The 27,091-nt window shown below is 52.0% G+C and overlaps 1 protein-coding gene across 2 annotated transcripts in view; it reads left to right on the top strand.

Annotated features, from left to right (window-relative positions):
- Positions 1-27,091, top strand: part of PLCG1 (phospholipase C, gamma 1) — a 39,068-nt gene continuing 11,977 nt past the window's right edge. For both annotated transcript variants that reach the window (XM_011929044.1, XM_011929043.1), the window contains exons 1-9: positions 1-178; positions 23,041-23,193; positions 23,305-23,398; positions 23,542-23,589; positions 25,857-25,941; positions 26,047-26,130; positions 26,364-26,398; positions 26,609-26,681; positions 26,786-26,887. In XM_011929044.1, the coding sequence (XP_011784434.1) occupies positions 64-178; positions 23,041-23,193; positions 23,305-23,398; positions 23,542-23,589; positions 25,857-25,941; positions 26,047-26,130; positions 26,364-26,398; positions 26,609-26,681; positions 26,786-26,887 (789 nt within the window). In that variant the 5' untranslated portion in view covers positions 1-63. The remainder of the gene's footprint in view (positions 179-23,040; positions 23,194-23,304; positions 23,399-23,541; positions 23,590-25,856; positions 25,942-26,046; positions 26,131-26,363; positions 26,399-26,608; positions 26,682-26,785; positions 26,888-27,091) is intronic.

The raw sequence follows: 27,091 nt of genomic DNA, 5'->3' as shown, positions 1-27,091 counted from the left end.
CCCGGCGCGCCCTCGGACGCCGAGGTGCTGCACCTCTGCCGCAGCCTCGAGGTGGGCACCGTCATGACTTTGTTCTACTCCAAGAAGTCGCAGCGACCCGAGCGGAAGACCTTCCAGGTCAAGCTGGAGACGCGCCAGATCACGTGGAGCCGGGGCGCCGACAAGATAGAGGGGGCCAGTAAGTGCGCCCCCTTCCTGCCTGGGCCCGCCGCGCTGGGGTCGTGGGAGCCCGGCCCAACTGCCTGCGCCCCGGCCGGCCGCCCCAGCGACTCGGGCAAACTTTCGGGCCTTCCCCCACCCCCTCTGGACCCCGCCCCCGCTTCGTCCCGGGTGGTCACTGGGGGCGGGGGGCATCCGGGTCCTCGGTCACCTGACAGGACACCCCCTCCCCCAGCTGGGGGGAGTGTTCCAGGAGCTTTGCCCTGAGGCCTAAAAATCCTCGCGGGCTGAAGATCTGCGGTGCAGGCATCGGGCCCCCCCCAGACCCTGGGAGTGGTGGCGGCATCGTTGAGGGGAGCTAAGGCAGCGGCCCCAACCCAGCACGGGAACCTGGGGCCTGACCAGACGGTCCCCGCCCACCACTCTTTTTCCAGAAAGAGCAGTCTGTGAAACTCTCCGGGCCCCCAGGCTGGGCTCTTGTTTGCAAAGGAACCTTTGGGTTCCCTAAGTAGAACTTAGGCAGATGTTGGGTAGGGCTGGTCTTGGAGCGGAGCCGGGCCTACTCATCTCCCTCTGGGGGAGAGGGAGGAAGGTGGTCTTGTTTGGTTTGGAGAAGCCTGAGAGAAGGCAGTGGCTGTTTTTTTGTTTTTAATGCTACTTTTGTCCCAAAGCTGAGTTTTGGAGGCCTATGTGGGTGGGCAGACACTCAGTGCCAGAACAGGGACTCCCCTTGCCCTGGGAAGCACGTTCCCGGGAGATGGGCCCCATAAAGGCCTGCCCCAGCGCCTTGGAGTCAGGTACTCTTCTCAGGAGTGCAGCTAGTTTGGAGTCTAGCCCTTTGTCCTCTGTCCGGTGGCTTCAGGGAGCGGGAGCGGCTTCTCTTGGTTTCCTGCCTTTTCGCCTTCCCAGGCCTGAGCTTGGCCTCTTTTGTGCTGGTCTCTAGTGGGAGGAAGGAGTTGGGGGATTTTGAAAAACCCCAGATCTTTGAGAGTCGTTCCACTTAGCGCGTGCCTGTGCTGTGGTCGGATGGGCCCTCTGCTTTGCCTTCCATTCCCCCGCCTCTCAGTGTGAAGAGATGGTGCGTCTGCAACTCCAGACTAGGTTGCTTCTTGCAGGGACCCCCGGAGACTGGGATTAGAGAGACCCGGGCTCAGAACCAGATCTGTGTGAAGGAGGGGGATCAGGAAGTGACACCCCAACGGGGGGTCCTACAAACCTTCTTGGGCATGGTGTGCATGTGTGTAGATGGTTGAGGAGATTGGGAGGAAGGAAGGTCTTGTGGTGAGGCAGCCAGCCATCCTCAGCTACAAACTCCAGATCTGACACAGATCTAACGCAGCTGCTCAACTTAGAAATGGCAGCCGCCTTCCTCAGTGCCCCCACTGACCCCGTCAGCCACTGGGAGAACATTTTAGTGACTTGAGAGCCTGTGGATTCCAAAGTAGAGGAAGGACGGGCACTGCAAAGAGCTGAGATAACCCTGGGAACATCACTCAGGCATCAGACTCCAGGCATGGTCCCCTTCCTTGCTCCCTATGCTGTGTTGAGTTGGTGGCACTGGCTGGAAGTTCTCAGAGGTCTCCTGGGTAACAGACTGCATTTTAAATCATGCATATTAGCAGGCAATAAAATGTAGCACAGTGGTTGATGGCAAGTCTGGATTCGAAGCCCATATATTTGTTGTATGTTTCCCAGCCAGTTACTTACCTTCTCTGAGCCTTGATTTCCTCATCTGTAAAATGGGGGTAATAATATATCCACTATATATGGTTGCTCCAGGATCAAATGAGACAATTCATGTGAAAACATCTAGCATTGTCTGACACATAAATGTTTAATAAGTGTGAGCTGTTATTAGTAATAACATTAACAATAGACCATGGCTTCCCTTGAAGACCCTCAACTGGGAATGGTGAGGGGGTGAGGTGTGGCTGGAGGTGAGGGTGAAGGTGCAGGAAGGAAGGAGGACGGTGACCAAATTCACATTTCACTTAGATTGCTACTCAGAAAAAGGCAGGAAACGGTTTTGTTTTGTCTCAACCCATGTGCCCACTCACCCACCCACCATGTAAAACAGTGTTTCTGTAGAGAAAGTGTTTGGAGTTGTGCACATTTGACTCCTGGATGTGACCTTTCTTGTTTGTAAGTTGGGGCCCGAACAGAAAAGGGATGCAGAGAGGGGATGATCTATCATACCTCAGGTCTTTGGGGAATGGAGGCAGGCCTACAGAGGACCTGATAACCCCCTACCCAGGAGTGAGCAGGTGGGTCAGCCAGAGGTGTACACATTCAGTGATCTCATCAGTTAGCTAGGATTTGACAGGCCTGGAGGGTAGGCAGAGGATGTAGGAGGACCCTGGGTCTTGAATTTTGGGGACTCAAATTGAAAGGAGCCTGGATGAAAAGTCTGGTTGATGCCTGTGTGTTCAGACTTTACTAATGGAGGCTTCCACTGAAGCCTGCCCTGTTTCCATTCATGGAATGGTAGGTACCAAAGGTACCTACCAAGGTAGGATTCAAAACCTACCTCTCCTTGGTAGGTTCTGATTCCTGTGGCCTCTGAGGAGGTTGGACTGCCAGCCGGGTTTTCTGCCACCTGGACTCTTGCCCAAGTGCCTCAGGTATCTGGCCTTTCCTGCTGACCCTACCAGGGTACCAGCAGTGCCTGAAGCCCGACCAAAGAGAGAGACACTGTGCTACCTTCAGGGTGTCAGTGGACCTGAGGGAGAGACAGTGTGGTTTAAGGAGCACTCATATGTAAGACCTACTTCTGCCCTGACTCTGTGCCCTCTCGTGTCAGCACTTGTGAAATGGAGCTGACACCTGCTGATTTCTAGGGTGGTCATTTGGCTCAAAGGCGGGGTGGGGAAGTGCTTAGGTGTTGACAGGTTTGGTTATCCTGGTGATATGTCAGGAACCAGGTTGGTGTTTGGCCTTTTATGTTGCAGATACTGACATAAATGAATAAAATGCAGTTATGTAGAGTTCCAGCTGAGTGCTATCGAGACCTTTCGTCCCATTTTACAGATGAGGAAATGGAAATGGAGAATCGTTTGTGCCCAAGGTGTTGTAAGTGTCAGTGTGTGCCAGGGCCTCAGCTGGGGCCAGCTCACTAGTCAGTAGCTGACTAGCAACCCCAAGACCATTTTCCCTGTGATCCACGTGACTCCTCTGTGAGACACCTTTGTGCTCAGGCCATGCATTACAGGGCAAAGACCGCTTTGGCTTTGGTATCCCAAGACAGCCTCAGCCTCTCTAGGCTCTGGCTCCACACTTTTTCTTCTGGTGTCTTCTGAGTTGAGATGGTTCAGACTGGTGTTTAATGAGGTTGTCCATTTGAGAGTCTTTGTAGGCCCAGTAAACACTGGTGTAGACACTGGAGGTACTCTGTGAATACTGACTGAGCATGTCCTTGGGGACTTCTGGGGTCCAGTCTTCTGTCTTTGGCTGATTCTTCACTAGATACTTTTCTAGATGCCAGGCCCTCTCAGGTGAATGAATATGGGTGCTTGCTTTTAGGGAAACGAAAACAGGCAATGACAATTGTGAGCAGTACCTTTGATGAAGAGGGTGAGGGTGGTGGAAGAAAACAGCTAACCACCTTGATGAGGCAGGCGGGCTCAGAAGGGAGGTAGTAGTGGAACCAGCTGGCTGGGGCTTGACCCCTGTGGCTGGGGAGCAGACCACACCAGGAGGTCTGCTCCGAGGGCCAGACCCACAGCACGGGAGAGGGCAAGGCCCAGGCTGGTGTCATCAAGGGTTTTCTTTGTACTGGCTGTTACTCCCAGTGGGAGAGGGGCAAGAGCACATGTCCGGATCTCCAGAGCTAGCCATCCCTGCCTGTGTGTTTCCTGTCTAAATGTAGTTTTTTCCAAGGGAAGTCAGACCTTTTAGTGTTTCCTCAGCACCCCAGGCTTGCCCTGGTGTGTGGGTTTCCAGGCCCCCCGCCCAGCTGGGATCCTCTGTTTTCTGTGAACCTAGGAAAAGGGCCTGCTTCACAGATAACTGGAGGAGCTAAGCACGCCCAGTCCTGGGACCCACAAGACCTCCAGCTTCTCTCTAGCCTCTGCGTGTATGTGTACACAGATGCACAGGATTCAGTTGGAGTTTAGAGATCTTGGCTACCAGCTTTGCTCTGGGTAGCTTCTTGGAATGAGGCACATTTATTAATATTTGCAATATGTATTATTATACCTCCAATTTGCCCAGTGCTAGGCACCAAGGATTCAAAAGTTTATTAAGACATGGTTTGTGTCATTGAGGAACTCTTGGGAGAGACAGATGTAGAGGCATGTGATTATAACCCTGTGTGTTACATACCATAATATAGAAGCCTCTACCAAGAACTGTGAGGAGCTCTGCCAGGAAGGCATTAAAGGAGAGGTGACCTTTGAGGTGGGCCTTGAATTACTGAGGCACCTGCCTGTGCCAAGGCTGAGGAACTGGGAATCACTCCCTGCAGGGGTAGGGAACAGAGTTGGTGAGGTAGAGAGGAGGCTGGGACTGGTTGGAGACAGCTGTAGCCCTGGCGTGCCGTGCCCAGCAGATTACACTCAGTCCTGGAGGCAGCGGGAGTCAGCAGAGGCTGTAGTGGGACTGGCTTGCCTCTGTCTGGGAGACCACAGTGGCAGTGGTTTGTCAGGCAGGTGTTGGGGAGGGAGGCCAGTGAGTTCCTCCAGTTTGCAGGAGAGAACTGATGAGGGCCCAGACAAGACCTTCTTGCTGAGGCAGGGTGAGGATGCCATGGTGGTGGATGGGAGAAGGGCTGGGTCTTGAGGGGTGAGACAGAGCTTAGTAGTTAAGCATTTGGGCCCTAGACTCTGCTTGAATTAAAATCCTGTTGTGCAGCTTACTTGCTCTGTGACCTTAAAGCATATGGCTTTACCTCTCTGGGCTGCTTATCTGTAAAAGGGATAGTATCAAATGGCATTTATTTTATAAGGTTTTTGTGAGGATTTGATGAGAACCTGTATAAAGTGCTTAGCATGATGTGTGGCACAGTGTAAGTGCTTACTACGTAGGAGCCCTAATAGGACAGAGTTGAGGATTAAGTTCCCAGGAGGACCTAGTGGGGAGGAGAGCGAATGCACCTGTTGTCCTAAGGGACTGGTGCCTGGCCACCAAGCCCTTTGATTCAGAGGCAAGGAGGCCTGCCCATCCTCTCTTGCAGCTCTCAGCAATCCCTCTATTGTCAGGGCTCTTTCCCACTGCTGGTTTTGCTGGGAGACAGGGCAGTTGGCTGGAAGCAGCTGCTTTGAGTGGTAACCCTTTCTGTGGAGTGAAGGTATGATACTGTCCTATTTCTAAGTGCCTAGCCCAGGACGCTATCTGGAGAGACCTTGTCTTCCAGGAAGTGCTCTAATGCCACAGCCTTGATGTGGTAGGGCCTGCCTCTACTGTCACTGTTCTGTGTCAGTCTCCGTTAACTCACAGCATCTCTTCTCACTCTGTGCCTTTTCCTGTGGGACGTTGCTTCAGGGAGACCACAGATGATAAGTTGGAGGGAGGGAATGAGGCCTGAGATTGCAAAGGCCTGGTATTAGAAGACTGATTTTTCTCCCCTTTCCACTTGCTTTGTTAGAACTAGAGAAGTCGCTGCAGACTTTGAGGAGAGTCCTAGGAGAGATGGGTGTGGGACAGGAGGATGGGAATGTTCTGGTGCCCCTTGTAGAGTGCCTTGTTTAGAGGAGCATGGAAACAGTGCTTCCTTGGAGGGAATCTCTCAGAGCAGCATGTTTACAGGTGGCAAGACTCAAGGTGGGGCCATGGGTCAGGATTGGCTGCGGGCCGCCATTGACCACATAGTCCCACCTTGCTGGTAATTGAGCTTAAGTGCCTGGAGATTTGTGGCTAGAACTGGTCAGATTTGGGTTCAGGTCTCAGCTCTTACAAAAAACTAGCCGGGCGAGGCGGAGCTTGTAGTGAGCTGAGATCTGGCCATTGCACTCCAGCCTGGGCCACAGAGCGAGACTCCGTCTCTTTCTTTTTTTTTTTTTTTTTTTTTTTGAGACGGAGTCTCGCTCTGTCACCCAGGCTGGAGTGCTGTGGCCGATCTCAGCTCACTGCAAGCTCCGCCTCCCAGGTTCATGCCATTCTCCTGCCTCAGCCTCCCGAGTAGCTGGGACTACAGGCGCCCCCACGTCACCTGGCTAGTTTTTTGTAGTTTTTAGTAGAGACGGGGTTTCACCGTGTTAGCCAGGATGGTCTCGATCTCCTGACCTCATGATCCGCCCGTCTCGGCTTCCCAAAGTGCTGGGACTACAGGCTTGAGCCACCGCGCCCGGCCTGAGACTCCGTCTCAAAAAAAAAAAAACCAAACAGTATTCATTTCCTTTACTCTCACATTCGTTAACTACAGAGCTCCAATTCTCCACCACTAAGCTCGGCCACAAGTGGCTGCTCCAACAACCTGGGCTAGGAGTCTGTTTCCTACTTGCTTTCTGTGTTTCTTCCCTGAGTCTGTACACAGAGGACTGGGGCATCAAAAAACTCTGGAATTTGAACAGTATATTGGGAGTTCATGGAACATTTTCTCACCTGTTGTGTTGTTTGAACTTCACAGTAGCTCCATGAATCCATGGAGGACAGGAATTACTGTCTCTCTCTTACAGAGGAGAAAACCAAGGTCCTGAGGGTAAGGTCACATAGCAAGTTCATGGTAGATCCTAGGATTTCTGATTGCTGCTATAGTATTCAGTTTATTCTCCCATTCTGGTGCAAGTGACAATAAGATGGACTGTTGTATAGGAACAGGGGGTTATTTGTTTTGTTTTGTTTTTCTTCCCTCTGGCCACATGTGTTTGACCAGCCTAGGCTTCCATCTGTGGACAAGCTGGACTCAATTTCAAAACCCGTCCTGCACTCATCCTTGCCACAACCCTGGTGTCAAGATGCTTGGCCCACCCAGACCTTTCCCACACTCCTACATGGGGGTGAATGTAGCCGCTGTTTAGGGACGGGGTACAGAAGAGCCTCACCCTCTTGACTTGCTGGTTCGTGGTGACACTTCGAACATGGGAACCTGGGGCTCCGTGCCCCAGATGTCCTGAGAAGGGCTTTTCCAGGATTCTCTGTGACAACTCAAGAGCGTGCATTCATTCATATGCTCCTTAATTTGTCATACATTTATTGTGGGCCTTGCTACTCTGTTTTGGGCATGCTGAGTTGGATGTGATTACTCCAGCCTCTGACTTTTTCATGGTGGCAGTAGATCTCTAGCCTGGTTTGTGTTTCATCTCACCATAGCTACTCTCCTTAAAAAAACAAAAAACTAGCTTTCTTGGGCCTCAGTGGCTCATTGAATAAGTGAGACACTACTTGTGCTTCCCTGGCTTTAGACTCTGGCATTTGCTAACTGTGCCAAGCACTGTGAAGACCAGAAGCAGACATAAGGTTAGGGTAGATACAGCCAGAAAGGAGATAAATAGCCAGACAGATAAAATACTTACAGGATTCGGTGAGTTCTGTGGAGGAAATAAGCAAGAGGCTGCTCTGTCAGGGTAGGTGAGGGTGTGCTGTGATAACAAAAGGTGCCCACATATCAATGGCTGGCAACAAGGAACGTTAATTTCCCCTATTTGCTATGTGTGCTGACCTACACCACCATCCCTGGAGAGTGGCCTCAGTGATTATGGGTGAGGCCTCTTGCACAGAGCCTGAACACCCTGGACAAACTAGGCTGGAGAGGGATTTGGAGTATGGAGGTTTAGAAGGAATTAATTTCTATGACTTAGGATGCATGTGGTGAGTGTGGCTTTGCTGTTATAGAGTAGAGTGCTGCCTGTGTGGGTCAAGAGACTGCCTTGGCTGACATCTTTGAAATAGGTATCTTTGTGTGGCCCTTGCCTAATTGTCATCTCTCTGCCATAGCTGCCCCCCCTTCCCCACCGACCCATGCCCCTACTTGAGCTGCCCGCTGAGCCTACTCTGTTGTAGCCACAGTATCCTGCTGCCGCCCAGAGTTTGAGTTTCTCGCTACTTCTGCTACTCATCACAGCTGCTTCCCAGAGCTTTGCTGGGTGTGCTGGAGTCTCCAGAGAAAGTGGGGAATATGGGTGCCTAGAGACCTCTAGCGGGTGTTTTCAGCCCCTAGAGAGTAGAGAAAGAAGTGTGAGAAGGGGTTCGTCCCCGAATATTCTGTAGTTTCGGGGAAGAAGCAGTGGGGACAGTGGAGTTGGTTGCCTTAAGAGAGGCTATGGTCCCAAGAGATGGGACTTGGAGAGTCTCTACTTGCATTCCTGGCTAAGCCCTTAATATTCTCCCACCCCTCCTTGCAAGACTAGTTCCTTTTGAGGTAGTGCTTGGCTAGCTTTTGAGAGGCTGCAGTGGCTGTGTGCCCAGGCTTAAGTCCTAGCTTTCTCCCCACTCTTTACCTCCTAGGAACCGGGCCCATCCTGGGGGAGGCAGGGAGGAGCTCCTTTTTATAGTCCACATGTAGGCTTTGTGTATAGGCCCTGCTGCTTCCTTCCGGCCCTGGCCCTTCCTGGTGTTGGCCGGTGGCCCTGGCTTCAGCAAGACTCAGGATGCAGAGTAAACGGGGCGGGGCATGCTCCTTCAGAAGACTGGCATCCCTTTTTACTGAGCCCAGACCTGGCACAGAGGAGGCTGGAGTTGGGAAGCAAGAAAAGGAGGTGACCCAGTCCTTGATCCTGAGAAGCTTGTGATCTGGACCATGCAGAAAACCACTAATGCCCAGGGCTGGCAGGAGACAGCTGTGCCTAAAGTGCTGTAGGCTGAGCCTGAGGGCCAAGACGGAATCGCCTTTCTCCCTGTAGCAGCCCATTCTACCCCCTGGGGTCCCTCCACCTGCCAGCTGGCACACAGGTGTTGGGTAAAGGATCTGTACAAAGGCTGTAAGGGTGCAAGGCAGCAAGGCTTGGGTATGGTGGAGAGTGGGCGGTCTCACTGATGTTCTGAGCCCTGACAGTGAACAGCTGGCCAGACTGGTGAGGGGTTGGGCCATGGCGAGTTTGGCCACTTCCTCGGCACAGGTGGGGAGTTCACTTTGGGGTTAGCTTCCTGTTTTCTTGGACACCTGGGGATATGGTTGAGTTAAAATGTCCTGAGGGAAATGATTGTTGAGGGCATGGGCCTGGGTTATAGTGTCCTTGGCTTGGCCTTGCCCATGGTAGGAGTCGAGTATTGACCACACTGGGTTCTGGCTGTGTAGGTGTGGGTGTGTGCTGGGAGAATTCCAACCCCACCTTGACTTCAGCCTAAGACCCAGAGAGTGTAGGCCTGAGTTCACAGGGTGACTAACCCTAGGAAGGAGTGAAGGAGAGCTCTAATTGGCCATAGGTCCCACAGGTTTCTCAACTTACTTGGGGGCAGGAGGTGAGCTAAGGAATACAACTCCATTCCCTCAGTTGGGAGGTTGGGCAGCAATGGGGCCAGGGGTGATGGTCCTTCTCTGAGGTGCTGAAGACCCACTTTATGGTCACTTTGTCCTGCCTGATAGTCCACCAGCTGTTTGGAGGCAGCTTCCCTCTTCCTGCCCTAGTCACTTCCTCCCCCTTCAACAGTAATTGAGTATAATGTGCCTGTGTTAGCTTGTTCATCCTAACTAGAACTGTGGCCTTTTCTTGGGAGTTCTTAGCATATCCACCAAGGAGGTTAGAAAAGGTAACATGTCACTTTGTTAAGAATTTTGCTGAGGGCCTTTTGAGGCCAGCAGTGAAACACAGAGCATTCCCTCCAGTGAGAACAGAATGTCTGTTGCCAGACTGATTCCAAGAGGATGGCCTGGTTCTGGCCTGAGAACTGGTCTACACTGGAAGCATGAAGCTCCATACAATCACGTGTGCTAGTAAAGGTTGGGAAAGCAGCTGTCCTAAGCAGGTAAAACCATAGGGTATTCAATTTCAACTTGGGAGAAAGAAATCCAAGGTAGTCGTCTCTCTCAATAGGGGAGATGAGCTCAAAGAATTTAAGCTGGGCTGGGCACGGTAGCCCACACCTGTAATCCCAGCACTTTGGGAGGCTGAGGCAGGTGGATCACGAGGTCAGGAGCTCAAGACCAGCCTGGCCAAGGTGGTGAAACCCCATCTCTACTAAAAATACAAAAATTAGCCAGGCGTGGTGGTGGGTGCCTGTAACCCAGCTACTCGGGAAGCTGGCTTGAACCCAGGAGGCAGAGATTGTAATGAGCCAAGATCACGCCACTGCACTCTAGCCTGGGCGACAGAGCGAGACTCTGTCTCTTAAAAAAAAAAAAAAAAAAAGAATTTAAGCTGGGCTTTCTGGGCAGGCAGTGAGTGAATGAGATCCCTGGCACCTTGGAGTGAGGTCAGAGACTAGATCACTCACTGGGGCCCTATTTCCCAGGAAGCAAAAAGGGGACAGGAGAGTGGCTTGGCTTGGGCTGGCATGGCTCAAAGGGAGTGCAGCCAGTTGCTGTGGCGGCTGGGTCAAGCAGCTCTAAAACAGGAGAGCCTAGCGGATTCTGTTGCAGGAAGCAGGATGTCTCAGCAAGCAGGCCTCTGACCTGATGACTTCCAGTCATTATTTAGAACATCTCTAACCCCATAGATTTACTCTGTTGGAGGCCTAAGGACTAAACCCACATTTACCGTCCAAGAGGTGACAGTAACACAGAAACCAAAGAGGCAGAAGCCAAGGTTGGGGTGGTGAGACATCATGGGGTTCAGGGAGTGGCAGAGGGGAAGGCCTCTATTCTCCCTCTCCCACTCATCTCCCTACCTCAGCCGCTATTGCTCTGACGCTTCCTCCACCACTATGAGTCCTAGGCCCCTATTGTTTCCTTGTAGGAGGGAGACCCCAGATTTTTATTTCTTCTCCCAACTCATTCCATTTCCTCTCCCTTGTGAGAGGGCTCTACACACACAGGGCAGCAGAGAGAGACTTGGAGATATGCTGGGCTGTGGTCAGTAGGGCCTCATTTATCTAGTGAGCAGGAACAGGTTATATAGCAGTGATGCTTTCATTATGTTTTTCTTGAATAAGGTCCCCAAAACCTTATTAAGTTCCTGGTAGGCATGGGGCATTGAAGATGACAGACATGGTACAGTCTCTCAAGGAGTTTGCACTCTAGTAGAGAAGACAATCAGACAGCCTTAAAATACATGTATGGCTACTCCTGTAATGAATACCGTGAAGCAGGAGTGCACCACGCAACCTGGAGTCCTCTCCATCCTCCCCTTCTGTCTGTGCTGGCCCTGCTTGGCCACTTCCGACAAGGATTCTGAGGCATTACAGAGCACATGTCTAGGGTACAGGCAGTCTTGGCTTTGAAGTACGGTTGGCTTTGCCACTCACCAACTGCCACCTTAGGTAAGTTAATTAACCTCTTTGTGCTCAGTTTCCTCACTCGGGAATCGGGGATCCTCATACCTACTTCATAGTGTTATTTGCAAGGATAAAATATAAGGCAGTTTTTATCCTTGTAAGGCAATCTTATCGAGAGCTTTACACAGTGTCTATGCAAAGTAAATATGCAAGAAATGAGTGTTAGGATGCCAGATGCTGCTGTTGCTCATCATCTCTTCCCACCCAGCAGAGGTAGTAACTACTTCATCCTCTACTTCTCAGCTTCTCATAGTATTTGTCTGTGGACTCTGTTTAACTTAAGGTATCTAGCATAATACTCATATCTAATTTTTCCTTCCACATTCAAGCTCCTTGAGGTAGTTGTATTCCAAGTACCTAGTTTAATGTCTCTCATGTAGGTGCTCAGAATATATGGTTAATTTTGAATAATAAAGCCAGTAGGACTTGTCAGAGGGCTGGAATGGGGGTTGGTGAGAGAGAAGGAGGTGCAAAGGATCAGTCTGAAGTTTGGTGTTTGGGTACCTGTTTGAATGGTGATGCTCTTAGCTAACCCAGGGGGTATGGCAGGAGGCCTGAGTTCTGGTGAGAGAAGACAGTGTTCGGTTTTGAGGGGTTGCCTTTGAGGTGTTTCAAGATAAAGAGTGGAGATAGCAAGTAGGCAGCTGAATTGAAGGATCTGAAGCTTAAGAGGAGAGGACTAGGCTAGAGACCTGTTTGTGAATTATCTGTACATAGGAGGTAATTAAGGGTGTGGGCATGGCTGACACTGGAAGAGGAAGAAGGCAGAGCACTGGAAGAGTACCTTGGCCTGAACCTTGACCAAGGCCATTGCCCTTACCAATGCAGGTAAGCCTGTAGCTCACAAAGAATCATGACAACCAGGCAAGGTTGTGCAGGAGAAATCAAGGGCAGAGTTTCAAGGAGAGAGGGTGTGATCACCCATGTTGATTGCTCTGAGGGATCAGGAAGGAGGATCATAGATAAGTGACCGATGGGTCAGGTACGGTTCTTCATGCCTGTAATCCCAGCTCTTTGGGAGGCCAAGACCGGCGAGTCATTTGAGCCCAGGAGTTCAAGAACAGCCTGGGCAACATGGCAAAACACCATCTCTGCAAAAAATATAATTAGCCTTGTGTCCTGGTTTGCCTGTAGTCCCAGCTGTCCAAGAGGCCCAGGTGGGAGGATCATCTGCATCTGGGGAGGTAGAGGCTACAGTGAGCCCTGGTGGTGCCACTGCATTCCAGCCTGGACAACAGAGTGACTTATGGACCAGGCATGGTGGCTTACACCTGTAATCCTTGCACTTTGGGAGGCCGAGGCGAGAGGATCACTTGAGGCCAGGAGTTTGAGGCAAGCTTGGGGAACATAGCGAGACCCTACGTCTATAAAATATGAAGAAAAAATTTAAAAGTGACTTATACCTGGCCGGGCGCGGTGGCTCAAGTCTGTAATCCCAGCACTTTGGGAGGCCTTGACGGGCGGATCACAAGGTCAGGAGATCGAGACCATCCTGGCTAACACGGTGAAACCCCGTCTCTACTAAAAAATACAAAAAAAACTAGCCGGGCGTCGTGGCGGGCGCCTGTAGTCCCAGCTACTCAGGAGGCTGAGGCAGGAGAATGGCATAAACCCGGGAGGCGGAGCTTGCAGTGAGCTGAGATCCGGCCACTGCACTCCAGCCTGGGCGGCAGAGCGAGACTCCGTCTCAAAAAAAAAAAAAAAAAGTGACTTATACCCAGTGCTCTGGTTCTCCAAGTAGCCTGAGTATACTTTGTGGGGGAGCAATTTGTGAGGGACTTTTTTGGTCCTGGGCATTCCTGAGACATGGCCCTGGTGGGTCCCCAGTCTCTCTCCTGTAGCCAGGAGCCTGGCATACACAGGCCGTCTAGAAAGAACTTAGGCAGCATCAGTCTGCAAGGGAGGCAGAGTTTGGAGCACACTAAAATATTGACCCAGAAGGCTGACCCATGACTGCCTGGAGAATCTTCTGGGCTTGTGCAGAAAAGTTGGGGAAAGCCACTTTTCCCTACTGTGGCAATCAAGGTTGGTATAGGCCATCTTCCCTCCCTTCTCATCCATGATACTCTGAATGCCCTGTTTGTGAAACGTAGTGGACTCCTGCACTGCTGTCTTATTTTCCATGAACCCCTCTGCCCAATGTGTGCTTGTCAGCCCTCCAGATTTACCTTTTACAGAGCACTGCAAGACTTTGCTACACACACACTCGGCTCCACAGACACGTCCCTGTTGTTCTACTTTTTGCATTACCTCATAGTTATCTGCTTCCCCATCTGTTTCCTCCATCAGGCAGGGGTTTTCTCAAAGGCAGGAACTCAAATGCCTTATTGATCTCTGTTTCCCTAGGACCCAGCCCAGGGCCTGACATGGAGTAGATAGATGCCTGATAAATATTTGATCAGATGATGGAATGACTGAATAAGCCAAATAGATCACTGTTGAGTGCTCTTCCAGCTTTGATTTAGCTCGGTGGGACCTCCTTTCCCTTCCTTCCTTTAGATTCTGTTAATACCTCTGAAATAGGTAAGATTAATTTAGAGTCCTAGGGAAGAGGGCTGCCTGCCTGGATGGTACAAAGGCTGGCTATGGCTGCTCTGTGTGTCTCTGTATACCTAGTGTCGGAGATAGCAGCTGCTGTGGGGACACTGCAGAGTGTCCCAGTTCTGCCATGACTCACCATATGACCATGACAAGACCCTTTGGACCCTTTGTTTCCTCATTGTTTCAAAGAGATTTGTCTAGAATCTAGACGAAGCTTGTCCAACTCGCTGCCCACGGGTCTGGTTTGAAGGCAACTGCCGCACAAGAGTGGGAAGGACAGTAAGCCCCACCCACCATCACCTTCCTTCCCTTTGCCATATAACCCTGTGACCCCGGAAGTCCCTGAACCCAGATCCTTGTTTGTAAAATGGAAATGGATAGCTACCCACCCCTCCACTTTGGCCTTCCTTTGGTGGCAGCCAGATGTGCTCAGGGAAACCTCAGATTTGTGAGTATGTTTCTACTGAGAGGCAGAAGGAGGAATATTATAGTCTCAGGAAGAGAGAGGAATGAGAGGGAGAGGAGAACTCTCACTCTTTCCACAGGCTTTGGGCATACACAGCCAGCTTGGGAGTTGCTGACCATCCTGTGGCCTGGCTACTACTGCATCAGGCTTTCTTCCCACCTGTGTCCAGGTTCTATCTTTGTCTCTTCTTTGGCTACCTCCATCCTTTTCCTTCAGAGCTGCAAAAACCTTGCCAAAGCCGTATAGTCCTGATGGGTGCAGAGCCCCTGTGCCTCTGGCTCCCTGTGAAGGGGGACCTGTAGTGCAGTGTCTGCCCTACCCCACAGGGAGTTGTATAGGAACTTGAGGAGGGGTGACTGAGGCAGGGGGCCAGAAATGGCCCAGATGATAGTCACTTCTGCTGGAACTTTTCTTTGTCCATCTTTCAGCATCTTCTGGTGGAGAAGGCTTAGCTCCATTAATGCTCTCCTAGGTCTGGGCTGTGTATTTTCTTTGGTACGGGAGTGGGGAACTGGGAGGGGCTCATCTGTTTGCCACATGCTACATGTGGAGAGGGTGATTGGTGAGAGGTCATTTTGGAGAAGATCTACACACCTCTTCTGACCCCTGGGACCGCTCTCCTAAATCTCCTGGTGGTCTTGGCTTAGGGCCCAGCAGGGCGTAAGTGCTTAGCATCCTGCTGCTTTTACTGTTCTGTTTTTCCCAGAGCTCTGTTGACTTCCCATGGTTCCCACTGGCTATAGGAATCTTTGTGTAGGGACCTCCCAGTGTTTCCAGACTGTACTGCCACCCAGGGGTCACATTGCCTCAACTGTGCCTGCTCCTTCTTTTTCTGTTCCCATTGTTACCTCGCTGACCACTGCATTTTCAGTATTTGTAGCCCCACAGCCTCTGTGGCCCACTGTGCCACCTCTTCCAGGAAGTCATCCTTGATACCATCTTTCTGGTACCATGTTTGAGCATCTGTGGCCTTTGCTGCCTGTTAGATAATTAGCTCTGGAATCTAACTCCCATGTGTTTACTCCTTTTTTTTTTTTTTTTTGAGACGGAGTCTAGCTCTGTTGCTCAGGCTGGAGTGCAGTGTGCAGTGGCACGATCTCGGCTCACTGCAAGCTCCGCCTCCCGGGTTTACGCCATTCTCCTGCCTCAGCCTCCCGAGTAGCTGGGACTACAGGCGCCCGCCATCTCGCCCGGCTGGTTTTTGTATTTTTTAGTAGAGACGGGGTTTCACCGTGTAGCTCAGGATGGTCTCGATCTCCTGACCTTGTGATCCACCCGTCTCGGCCTCCCAAAGTGCTGGGATTACAGGCTTGAGCCACCGCGCCCGGCCTACTCCTGCTCTTAAGTACTCTAAACATTTTGAGGCCTCTCTAGGCCCTGGGTTTGTGTTGGACTGGTAGGGAATGGAGAGAAGAGTCAAATGTGGTTTCTTCCTTGGAGAAGCTCATAGGCCAGTGGCCTAAGACACCAGGGAAGCACCAGTAGGTGTGACAAGTGGTGACACACAAGGGAGGAGGGGGCACCTAGTGTGCCCCTGGCCTGGGCCTGGTGGGAGCTTAAGTGAGGAGGTGGGAGTGGCTTGTGCACAGACTGAGGCAGGGAGTATGAGGAGACGTGGGCTGGGGTCTGTGTTGTGTTAATTGAACTTGGACCCTTTTGAGGAGGGCTGGGCTTTTGCTGCCTTCCTCCAGTGCTCTCTGCAGAGTGGGGCACACAGGCCTTGAGGGGTTCTGGGGTCCACAGCCCCCAGGTAGGGGCAGTAAAAACCCCCAGAAGAGAAGGAACCTGTCCAGGAAATCTTCGCTTACCTCTTTCAAGCTCCTTAGATTTTAAAGAGACCTTTCATACTTACTATGAGTTGCAGTTTTTTTAAGTTATAAAATTTCTTTACTCCACGCTTGTTTAAATGGATAATTTTTGCCACCATTTACATCAATTAGCTTACACACTTCGCGTTTTGTGTTTTTGTTTTGTGTTTTTAGAGAAAGGGTCTTCGTTGGCCAGGCTGGAGTATAGTACTATGATCATAGCTCATAGAGCTTCCTACTCTTCTGCAGCCTCAAACTCGGGCTCAAGTGATCTTTACCACCACCTCCCAAGTAGCTGGGAGTACAGGCATGTGCTACCATGTCTAGCTAAGTTTTTTTAATTTTTATTTTTTGCAGAGGTGGGGTCTTCCTCTGTTATCCAGACTGGTCTTGAACTCCTGGCCTCAAGCAGTCCTCTTGCGTCAGCCTTTTAAAGTGAGCGTATGCACTTTATAAACCCTCTCTTAAATATTTCAGACAGGGCATGGTGGCTCATGCTTCTAATCCCAGCACTTTGGGAGGCCGAGGCAGGTGAATCACTGAAGTTCAGGAGTTTGAGAGCAGCTGGCCAACATGGTGCTCTACTAAAAATACAAAAATCAGCTGGGCAAGGTGGCGTGCTCCTGTAATCCAAGGTACTTGGGAGGCTGAGGTACGAGAATTACTTGAACCCCGGAGGCGGAGGTTGCAGTGAGCCGAGATTGCACCACTGCACTCCAGCCTGGGCAACAGGGCGAGACACCCAGACCCAGAGAAATATTTCAGTGAAAGCTTGTTTCATGTTCAGAAATTTGGGGTACTTTTTGTTATGGTTTTCTTGGCCATATCTTCATCAATTGGTGGGTTTAGTTTTCAGTATGTCCTCCTGTCCCTTTCTGATTAAATCACTTTTGTATCTCTAACCTCGTTGGCATTTCACTGTAGTCCAATGAAGGAGGTGCCAGGAGTGGTGATTCTGTTCTGCAAATGAAGAAAATGAGGCTCAGAGAGATGGGTCCAGGCCTCCTACCCACCTTGCCAGTGCTTTTGCTCATAATACCTCTCTACACCCTTTTTGCCTGATGAGTGGTTAACAAGCTTATAAATTTGGGGAACCTCTGTCGGGCTATTTGAAAGTGGATTTTTTGAGCACAGGGGACACTAGGACACAGGTTCCAACAAGAAGATTAGGTCTAATTTAGGGTCTTGGATTTGATGGTTGGGCTCCCTCTCCCCCTTCTAGGGTCTGCCATGTGCCTTTCCCCTAGGGCAGGATTGGCTGGCTCTCACTGGCTGTGCTCTGAGGAGCCCTGCCTTTGCTCTTCTCTTTCTCTTCCCTAGGGTTTCCACTGTCCTTGAACTCTGTCTGGGCAACAGGAATACTGCCCTTATGCACATCCCTGTGGTGGCCAGACAGGGTGGTTATCCCACTTTACTGGACAGGAGGGGAGCTGGTGACAGGCCTGCAACTTGGCCTGATGTCTCGGGGGAGTTGGGGTGGGAGTCAAAGACAGGAAGCAGCCCTACCTTCAGAAGAGCCAGGCACACAGATGGGTCCTCTGTGGTTATTGTCTTCTCCCTTTCCCAGGTTCCAGACTGGCTGCCCACCATATAGCTTGTCCCTTTGACAGCACCCTGTCTCCCTAGTCGGTGGATTGGGTGCTGTCCCAGGATGGGGGTTTACTCTCCTGCAGAGGCAGGTTCTCAGCTGGCCCTGAGGGTTGTATAGCTTCACAGCTCCCAGAGTGCTTGGGCATAGGGTGGCTCAGGTGAGGAAACAGGCTCCTTTTAAAGGGAAAGCAACTGCCATTACTGGCATGTCCAAGAGGTGGATGCTCTCCAGGACTGCATGGCCCAGAAGCTCCACTCTGCGTAACTGCTGGTCTCTAATGTCTGTGGTATTAGGCCAGGAGTCTGTCCCTGGGCTGAGAAGGGAGGGGAGAAGAGGGAAGAGATGGAAAAGGAACATTGACCTTCCCAGTCTCCCTGGCCTCATCATATAAGCTTTTATTTTACAAATTCAGTCTTGTGGCATTTTGCCTCAATGCTTAGAGCTGGCCCCAGGTGCCAGGCAGCAGGCACTTTTCCTTCTGCCCAGAAAACAAAACACAAATGAATTTGAGGTTGGGCGTGGTAGGGCAGGCCAAGGCTGACCTTCCTATGTGGGTATCTGTGAGGTAGTGTGCCTACAAGTAAGGGTCTGTTGTGTGTCTACTCCCATGAAATCCTTCATCTTATGATGAAACAGAGAGGACTGCAGACTTGCCAAGGCCTCGCTATATGCTTGGAGCCGGATTTGAAACTTGATCTTTGGGGGTGCACATGCCTCAGACTATTGGTGAGTGTGCAGGTGGGGCACTGCAGGCTCAGGAAGCAGCATGTCTGCATATGCTTATCTGTACACAAGTCCATAAGAGTCCCCCTTCTCCCCATATATTGCCCCCATCCCTGCCAGACTTCTTTTTGAGCTGGGGAAATAGCTGCTTGTATTCTTCTCTTCATGGACCAGCTTTATTTCACCTAAGTTTGGGTTTTCACCTAGTGGGGCCCTGGCAAGTGGCCTTATTTGTCTCCACTATTGTCAGCTTTTGTAGGCTGCATGTCAGTGGCACTAGGCACACAGACAGGTGGGCTGTCTCCAGACTTCTCTATTACCAGCACTTCCCAGCATGGCCCTCACAGCAACCATGTGAGGTAAGAGGAATTTCCAGTTTCCTGATGGGGAAACTGAGACCGAAAGAGTGAGGGACTGCCAGGGCCTCATAGCTAGAGTTTAAGAGCTATGTGGTTCTCCTCACTAAGCTGGGAAGGGGATGGTCAGGGAAGTCTTCTTCAAAGAGCAGGAGAAGGCAGATCTTCACCAGGGCAGGGAACAGAGGAAGGCCCCCAGAATTCTGCCTCGGGCACTGGGAAGCCTGGCTTGTGAGAAGGTTCTCAGTCCTCTGAGCTGACATGTGATATACAGGCCAGGCACAGGTGTGTGTGGTCCCTCACTACTTCAGAGCCCCTCAAGAAAGACAGTCTGTTTCTTCATGAGAGTTTGTGGGCAATTAAATATAAGGGACTAAATCCCCCTCACTGCCCCAAGCAGCTTATCTTGTCACTGTCTACCATAGCTGCTTTTGAAATGGTAATACCCAGGCCATTCCTGAAGCCCAGGCAGCATTCACTGTGGGCTTGGGGACATGGTGCCATTCCTGAAGCCTGGGCAGCTGTTGCTATGGGCCTGGGGACCTAGTGCTGGGCAAAGTGAATATGCTGCAGCCCTGATGGGCTGTGCTGGCTGGGCTGTGCCCTCTTGGGTCAAGGTGAGCCTGGGCATTAGGCCTTTGTCGTCATTCTACACATCAGGCCTCTGGGCTGCTACTTGGGGGATCCTGCCCTTGTTCTCAAAGAGTTCCTCCTTCTCACTGCCCCATCTTCTTCATAGTGAGGGCCACTTAGTACCCCTGGCTTTTCTTTTGCCCCCGAGTTCCCCTGAATGTTGTTCTCTCATGGTTCTGAGTTGGGGAGGAGTGCTAGGTCATGGATTTCTGGATATAAGGTGTGACTCTCCTACTCCCCTAAGTAGTACTCCCCTTCTCAAGCTCCCAAGTTCTGGGAAGGTCTCTTTTCCTGCCCTCCTGACTAATGGCAGGGAGGTCTAACCCAGACTGTGCCAGACTGGATCAGTCTCTCTCTCACCTGCAACCAGGGCAGAGGCCATTCCTCTCTGGGGAGTCTCGTGAATTCCTGGGGACCAGCCCTGGCTCTCTCAGGAAAGAAGATGCTGCCATATTTGTTCTGGGAGGCAGGAGGATGAGGGGTGAGGTTGGGAGGTAGCACAGGATGTGGCTTTCAAGAACCTAGTAGAGCATCTCACTGTGCTGCCAGGACCAGGCTGGTGCCTCCTTATGGAAGATAGTACAAGGGAAGGGACCAGGTGTGGCCAACAGGAACTTGGGAGCGCTGGATGCCTGACCTGGAGCTGCACTGTGCCCACCTGGTCCCTATCTCAGGCACCTGTTCTGCCTTCAACTGATCTCAATGGAAATATGCGCAGAAGTACAGGCCTGTTGACTCTGTGTGTGTGTGTGTGTGTGTGTGTGTGTGTGTGTGTGTGTGTGTGTGTACAGTCACACTCACCTTTGCAAGAAGGTGTGGGAGGGGGATGACAGCAGCTCCACACCGGAAGAGCAGACTGGTTTCTGTTTCAAAAGGCAGAGTTTGTGGTTGTTCTGCAGTTTCTGATCTAGCCATTTCCCCTGATGGAAGCTCCTCCTTCTGTCCTTGGAAGCCCTGTGTTCTCGGTTAGGTCTTTTATGGCCCAGTTCTCCCTGCCTCTATTGCTACCTGAGTATAACTGTTCTTTTTTTTTTTTTTTACCATCCCTATTTGATTTTCCCTCCCTCTGCCCGTGTACCTGCTTTTTTCATTTCTTCTTACAGTCATTAAGCAAGCCCTGGAGGGGTCCTGCCTGGCCTTAGGTGTATGAGCAATGTATGTATACGAGAGGCATCAAGTGTATGAGTACCACAGGAAGGAACTTCTCAGTTGGGCCCTTGGTGAAAGAGAAGGGAGCCTGGGAGGTGGACATTTCCAGACTAGGAATCAAGATGAAATAGGGATAGGAAGCAACAGCTATTCTTGCCCTAGGTATGGCTTAGTGCGGATGGAGCAGAGAGGGTGAGAGGGCAAAAGCTGGGGAGGTAAATTCCTGAGCCCTATCACAAAGAGCCCTCAAGGCCATAGAAGGTGTTTGTTCTCCTTAGACTGGCAATGGGCAGCCTCGGGAGGGGCTTAAATGAGGTCTAAGGGGGTCAGAATAATGTTTTCTGAAGAACCAGAAGACTGGGAAAGGATGGCTGATTGGTGAGAATTGGGGGCAGGGAAAACAGCAGGAAAGGCAGGACTCTCAGCTGGAGGACAGGCTGGAGGGGTTTGCTGAGGGGACAGGTGGTTCCAGGTAGAACCAGGAATGTGTCAGGGACCTAGGGTTAGGGCCAGAAGCAATGCCCACTGTCCCCGGTGGGATAGATGTGGAGTTCTGTGGCAGTTGCTAGAGGGACAGGACAAGAAGAGAGCATCTGGGGGAGTTGGGCTGTTAGGACATTCCAGCTAGGTTGGTGTGCAGTTTGGGCTGGAAGGGCTCCTGGGGTGGGGGCTGGCCAGGCAAATGCTGGCACTGCATCTGGCTCCAAAGTTACCAGGCCAGTCTGGGTTTAGAGCATTTAAAGAGGCTTCAGAGCTTAGGGAATACTCAAAGAAAGTCATCGCTGTTGGCTAAGCCAAGCTTTTTTCCTTTGACCTAATCTACCTTAAATTTGTGACTTCTGGGCTGGAATGTCTGCCCTCCAGCCAGCGGGCAGCCCCCTCCCTGTGCTGGAGAGTGTCAGAGCCTGTGTACCTTTGCTGAGGGAGCAGAGGAGTCCATTGGATGGGCTCCCTCCATGTCCCATGTACAGTGCTGAGTGTTTCTAGCTGTTATAACTTTTGATCTTACCAACATCTTTCTGATGCTATTGTATGCTACTCTCTTATGTTACTCTCTTCACAAGTGTAGCAGTGAGGTCAGAGCGGCTGTCACTTTATTGAGATCACATAGATGTGAGGTGCAGCTAGGATTTTAGTTCAGCCAGTCTCGCCCAGAGCTTGTGCATGTTTTTTCTACCACCCTGCCTTCTAGAGAGACTCAGTCAAACCCTTTGTTTACAGATGGTAAAACTGAGACTGTGAGAAGTTAAATGAGTTAACTCGTCATTGTCTCAAGTTTTAGTGGCTGAGGCAGGTCATCTGCTATTCAAGCCCCTGTACCTCTCTGACTATGCCCTGTGAAGGCCAAGGGAGCATGCAAGGGCCTTGGATAGCTAAGATAAGGAAATGGTCCCAGGCAAAACGGTGGTCTCAGTCCAGGATGACTGCTGCTCTTGGACAGCCGATGCCGTGGTCAGGGGATGAGGTGGGGATTAGGCCCTTTGCTGAGACTTGTGTGGGAATGTCTTAAGCAATTAGGCATTTCAGGGATGCACCAGTCCTCTGGGCCTGAGCCTACTTCCCAGGGATCCCGAGGCCCATCTTGACTTACCCAGCCCTGCCTCTGGGACTTTATGATTTGATTGGTGTGTACCTCGTCTCAGGAAGTGGTCCTCATGAACAGCCTTGGGTCCCTATTTCTCCTTCTGGAGTCCAGCTCTTTCGCAGGTCAAAATGTCTCAGTGAGGGAACAAAGATAGGGAAGGGACACCCCACAGAACTGCCTTTCCCCCATATAGCCCTCTCTGACGTCTCAGCCCTTACTTAGCAAGGCCTATCCCTAGACTCAACCCAGCCCTCTTATTACTCAGAGTGACTGAGTGGTCTTGGCTCTGCCTCTGGGGTTCTTCCCTGAAAGACAGTGTAAGAATGAGGAAATCGGCCGGGTGCGGTGGCTCAAGTCTGTAATCCGAGCACTTTGGGAGGCCGAGATAGGCGGATCACGAGGTCAGGAGATCGAGACCATCCTGGCTAATACGGTGAAACCCCATCTCTACTAAAAAGTACAAAAAACTAGCTGGGCGAGGTGGTGGGCACCTGTAGTCCCACCTACTCAGGAGGCTGAGGCAGGAGAATGGCGTAAACCCGGGAGGCGGAGCTTGCAGTGAGCTGAGATCCGGCCACTGTACCCAGCCTGGGTGACAGAGCGAGACTCCGTCTCAGAAAAAAAAAAAAAAAACAAAAAAAAAACGAGGAAACTAGGCTGCCCTCCTTTCGGTATTGACTCTGGGAGAGCCCAGCTTGACCTTGGCCTCTTTGCTATCTTCCTAGTTGATATTCGTGAAATCAAGGAGATCCGCCCAGGGAAGACCTCACGGGACTTTGATCGCTATCAAGAGGACCCCGCTTTCCGGCCGGACCAGTCACACTGCTTTGTCATTCTCTATGGAATGGAATTCCGCCTGAAGACGCTGAGCCTGCAAGGTGGGAGTCAAGGGGGTGGAGAAGGTAGGGGATAGTTAGGGGAATGACTGCTCATTCCTGCCCAGTGGGAGGTATGTGCCCTCGGTGCAGCTGTTGATACCTTGCTCACAGCCACATCTGAGGATGAAGTGAACATGTGGATCAAGGGCTTAACTTGGCTGATGGAGGATACTTTGCAGGCACCCACACCCCTGCAGATTGAGAGGTAAGAACCACTCCTGAAGGGGTTAGGGCTGGGAGCATTAGGGACCAGGGGGACAGGAACAGCAGTCCCTTTGTGTGCCCAGGCATCTCCCGGGCCTGGCCGTAGATGGAGAAGTGGCCCTCACCTCAGGCTTCTTTCTCCAGGTGGCTCCGGAAGCAGTTTTACTCAGTGGATCGGAATCGTGAGGATCGGTAAGTACTGAGCCATGGCTCTAGCCCAGCAGGGTGGGGATGGGCATCCAGAACCTTAGCCAGGCCTCTAATTCGCTGCCTGGAGAGCCAGAGGACCCAGGGGACCTTAAGCGGGGCCAGGGCGGTGGGCAGAAGGTTCTGCCACATGTAGCTTTCTGCACAAAGTCCTCTGGTGGCCTTGGTGTGAGCTAGTGAGAGGAGCCAGCCACATGCTGTGTGCCCTGCCGCTGTGGGCAGAGACTGGATATGTAGAACTGCCTTTGGGTGTCCTGGAGGTGAGGGTGGCCAGTAGTGTGTGAAGGGTGCCCTGAGGCTTATGGCTCTGAGGCCTGGTGTGGCAGCCAGAGGGGCCAAGGAGAGAAGGGGGAGCAAAGACCAGATGGTGTGGGTGCTGCACCGTGGTGAGATCCTTTGACCTGAAAGACATGGGAAGCCGTGGAAGGGTTCTGAAGAGAGGAGTGATGTGACCTGATGGGTTACTCAGGATCACTCTGGCTGCTGTGTGGAGAGCTCAGTTAGGAGCTGTTTCCACACTCCAGGTGAAAAATGAGAATGCTTGGATCATGATGGTAATGGTAGGAAGTGGCTGGATTTTGGCCATGTTGTATTTTGAAGATAGAGCCAGAAAGAATGTCCTTAACAGATTGATTTTGGGGTTTGAGAGGCATTGAGGATAATAGTATGCTCTTTGGCTCGAGCAACTGGAAAACAGTCGCCATTGACTGAGATGAGAAGATCATGGGACGAGCCCATTTGGAGGGAAGCTCAGGGGTTCACTTTGAGGCGTGTTAAGTTTTCTGAAGCCTATTAGCTGTTCAGGGAGAGATGTTGAGTAGGCAGGTGGTTAGACTGAGTTTAGGTACATACACAGTGGGGGCTGCAGATTTTAAGTTGGGAGTATGTAGATAACACTGAAAGCCACAGGGCTGGGTGAGATCACCTAGGGGGCAAGCAGACCAAGAAAAGGGCAGGGTCCAGTGGCTGACCCCAGACCACCCCCATATTAGAGATTGGAGGGGTTGGGGACAAATAGTGCGGTAAGAGGAGAACCCCCAGAGTGCTGAGTTCTGGCAGCCCAAGAAAGAAGACAGTGGTGAAATCTGACCGTTGACCCTTGGGTTTAACATGGTGAGAAGAGCGGTGTCAGCCAAGTGGTGAGGGGCTCAAGGGAATGAGAGGGAGCAATATGACTCTTGCAAGGAGTTTTGCTGTGGCGGGGAGCAAAGAAGAGGGCAGTACTTGGAGAGCCAAGCAGGGACAAGACAGGTGTTTTTGGTGGAAGAAGTACCAGGCTGTTCATATGCTGATGGGAAAGAGACCACAGAGGGCAAGGTTGGTGATGCAGGCAGTTGCAACCAGAAGGCCTCTGTTTCCTCACTGGAAAACAAGGACCCTGATAGCACCTACCTCCTGGGTGACTGAGGATCAGAGGAGGTGGCACCTGTACAGAGCCAGCCCTCCCTCCGCAGCGTTTGATCCACTCAGTGTGGCGCTCAGCCCCCTTGGGGAATTTTGGTGCCTCCTCCCAGGCTCTTGGGGCTCAGAGGAGGTGACCCCACCCTCCCCTCCCCTCCTTGACACCACCTTCCAGGAGAGAAAGTCCCCCTTCCCCCTTGTCCATCCTGTTGCCAGGTCCAGCAGTGTCCCCAGCCTCACATCCTGGGCAGGACACCCCTGGAGAGCAGGGGCGCTTGTTCTCTGAGCTTCTTTCCTGGAGCCAGGCCCTGTCTAGCCCGAGGAGGTGCCCAGTTGCCAGTCATTGTATTTGGTGGAGCATGCCCCTCCTCCTCCCTCCCCTTCATGGGTTAGTGGGTTCTGAGGACCAAACTCCCAGCATCCCAGTGGGCAGCAGGTAGGGACCCGCTGCGATGCTGCCCCCAGCAGGGAAGTTGTGAGTGAGCCCTGCCTTCTGTCTTGGATGGGCTGACTGCCACCTTGGCACAGGCCTGAGCAGTGCTGGTGGGAGGAGAGGCCTGGGGAGTGGTTTTTCTTCCTCCCATGCCTGACCCACTTTACTGAATCTGTTCACATCTTCCTTGCCAGAATTACAGGCTTTTTTTTTTTTTTGCTCAGTTGAGGAACTGAGGTCCAGAGAAAGGAAGGGACTAACCTTGGTCACCCCATGGGTTCTGATCCAGTCTCGCCCTCAGGACTCCAGGTTCCCAGAATAGTGTTGTTTACCTGTCCAGCCCCAGGTGGGCTCGACTCACAGGTCAGAGGTCATGAGAAGCTGGATGGGACCACTGGGGATGTCCCTGTTTTCTCAGTATATCAGCCAAGGACCTAAAGAACATGCTGTCCCAGGTCAACTACCGGGTCCCCAACATGCGCTTCCTCCGAGAGCGGCTGACGGTAAGTGCCCCCCAGGGCTGTCTGTAGTTGGGGGCAGGGGAAGCCAAGAGCCCTGCAGCTGGGGCCCTGACTGCCTGACTGGCACTCCCGCTCTATACCATGCAGGACCTGGAGCAGCGCAGCGGGGACATCACCTACGGGCAGTTTGCTCAGCTGTACCGCAGCCTCATGTACAGCGCCCAGAAGACGGTGCATGAGCCACCTGCCCTCCCTCAACCCCTGCCCCTGCTCCTCCACCCCACCCCCCAGCTCTGCCTGCCTCAGCCCTGCTGCCCTGCTTAGGGGCTTTTGGGTGCCATTTCTCCAGTTCTTCTCCTCTTGAGGCCTACCCCCATCTGCTGCTTTAGCCTGTCTTCTTACTAGCCCCTTTCCCACATGGCCTTCCAGGGGCTCTTGCCCTGACCAGGTTCTGTTTCCTGCAGATGGACCTCCCCTTCTTGGAAGCCAGTACTCTGAGGTTTGGTTTGGAGTGGGGTGGTGGGGTTTTCCCTGGGCCCCCTTCATCTCGCCACTGGGCGATTCCTGATCCAGGTGGGAGGCAGTGGGAGTAGGGAACCATGCTGGACCATTCTGGGAAGCTGTGCTGGCTGGGAGTTGGGTTCTGCCTTCCATGGGGCACCTTGTTGTCTGTTGACCATGCTAGCTAGCTTACCTTCTCTCCCTGCAGGGCTGGGGAGCGGCCGGAGCTTTGCCGAGTGTCCCTTCCTGAGTTCCAGCAGTTCCTTCTTGACTACCAGGGGGTATGGCTGGGCTGACATTGGCCCAGGCTGTCAGGTTGTTGGGGGGCTGGGCTCATCAATGACTGGAGGCTTCTCTCATTCCCTGCCCTCCCCACCCCAATCAGGAGCTGTGGGCTGTTGATCGCCTCCAGGTGCAGGAGTTCATGCTCAGCTTCCTCCGAGACCCCTTGCGAGAGATCGAGGAGCCATACTTCTTCCTGGATGAGGTGATTCCGACGTTTCACCCATTTTTTTGTCAAGAGAATGGGTAGGGGTGACCAGAACCCCACCTGGGCTTCAGGAGCTAGATGCTTCTTAGGGATGCCACCTTGTTCCTACCTACTATGCATCTTGCCCACCCCCAGTTGGGACAGAGCACTCTCTCTCCTACCTCCAACCTACCATCTCGGGTTGGACCGGGCAGGGACTCA

This window comes from Colobus angolensis, unplaced genomic scaffold (genome assembly GCF_000951035.1).
Source record: "Colobus angolensis palliatus isolate OR3802 unplaced genomic scaffold, Cang.pa_1.0 Scaffold8, whole genome shotgun sequence".
NCBI lineage: Eukaryota > Metazoa > Chordata > Mammalia > Primates > Cercopithecidae > Colobus > Colobus angolensis.
The sequence above is the reverse complement of the archived record's forward strand: the minus strand, read 5'-3'. Positions and strand labels throughout refer to the sequence as shown.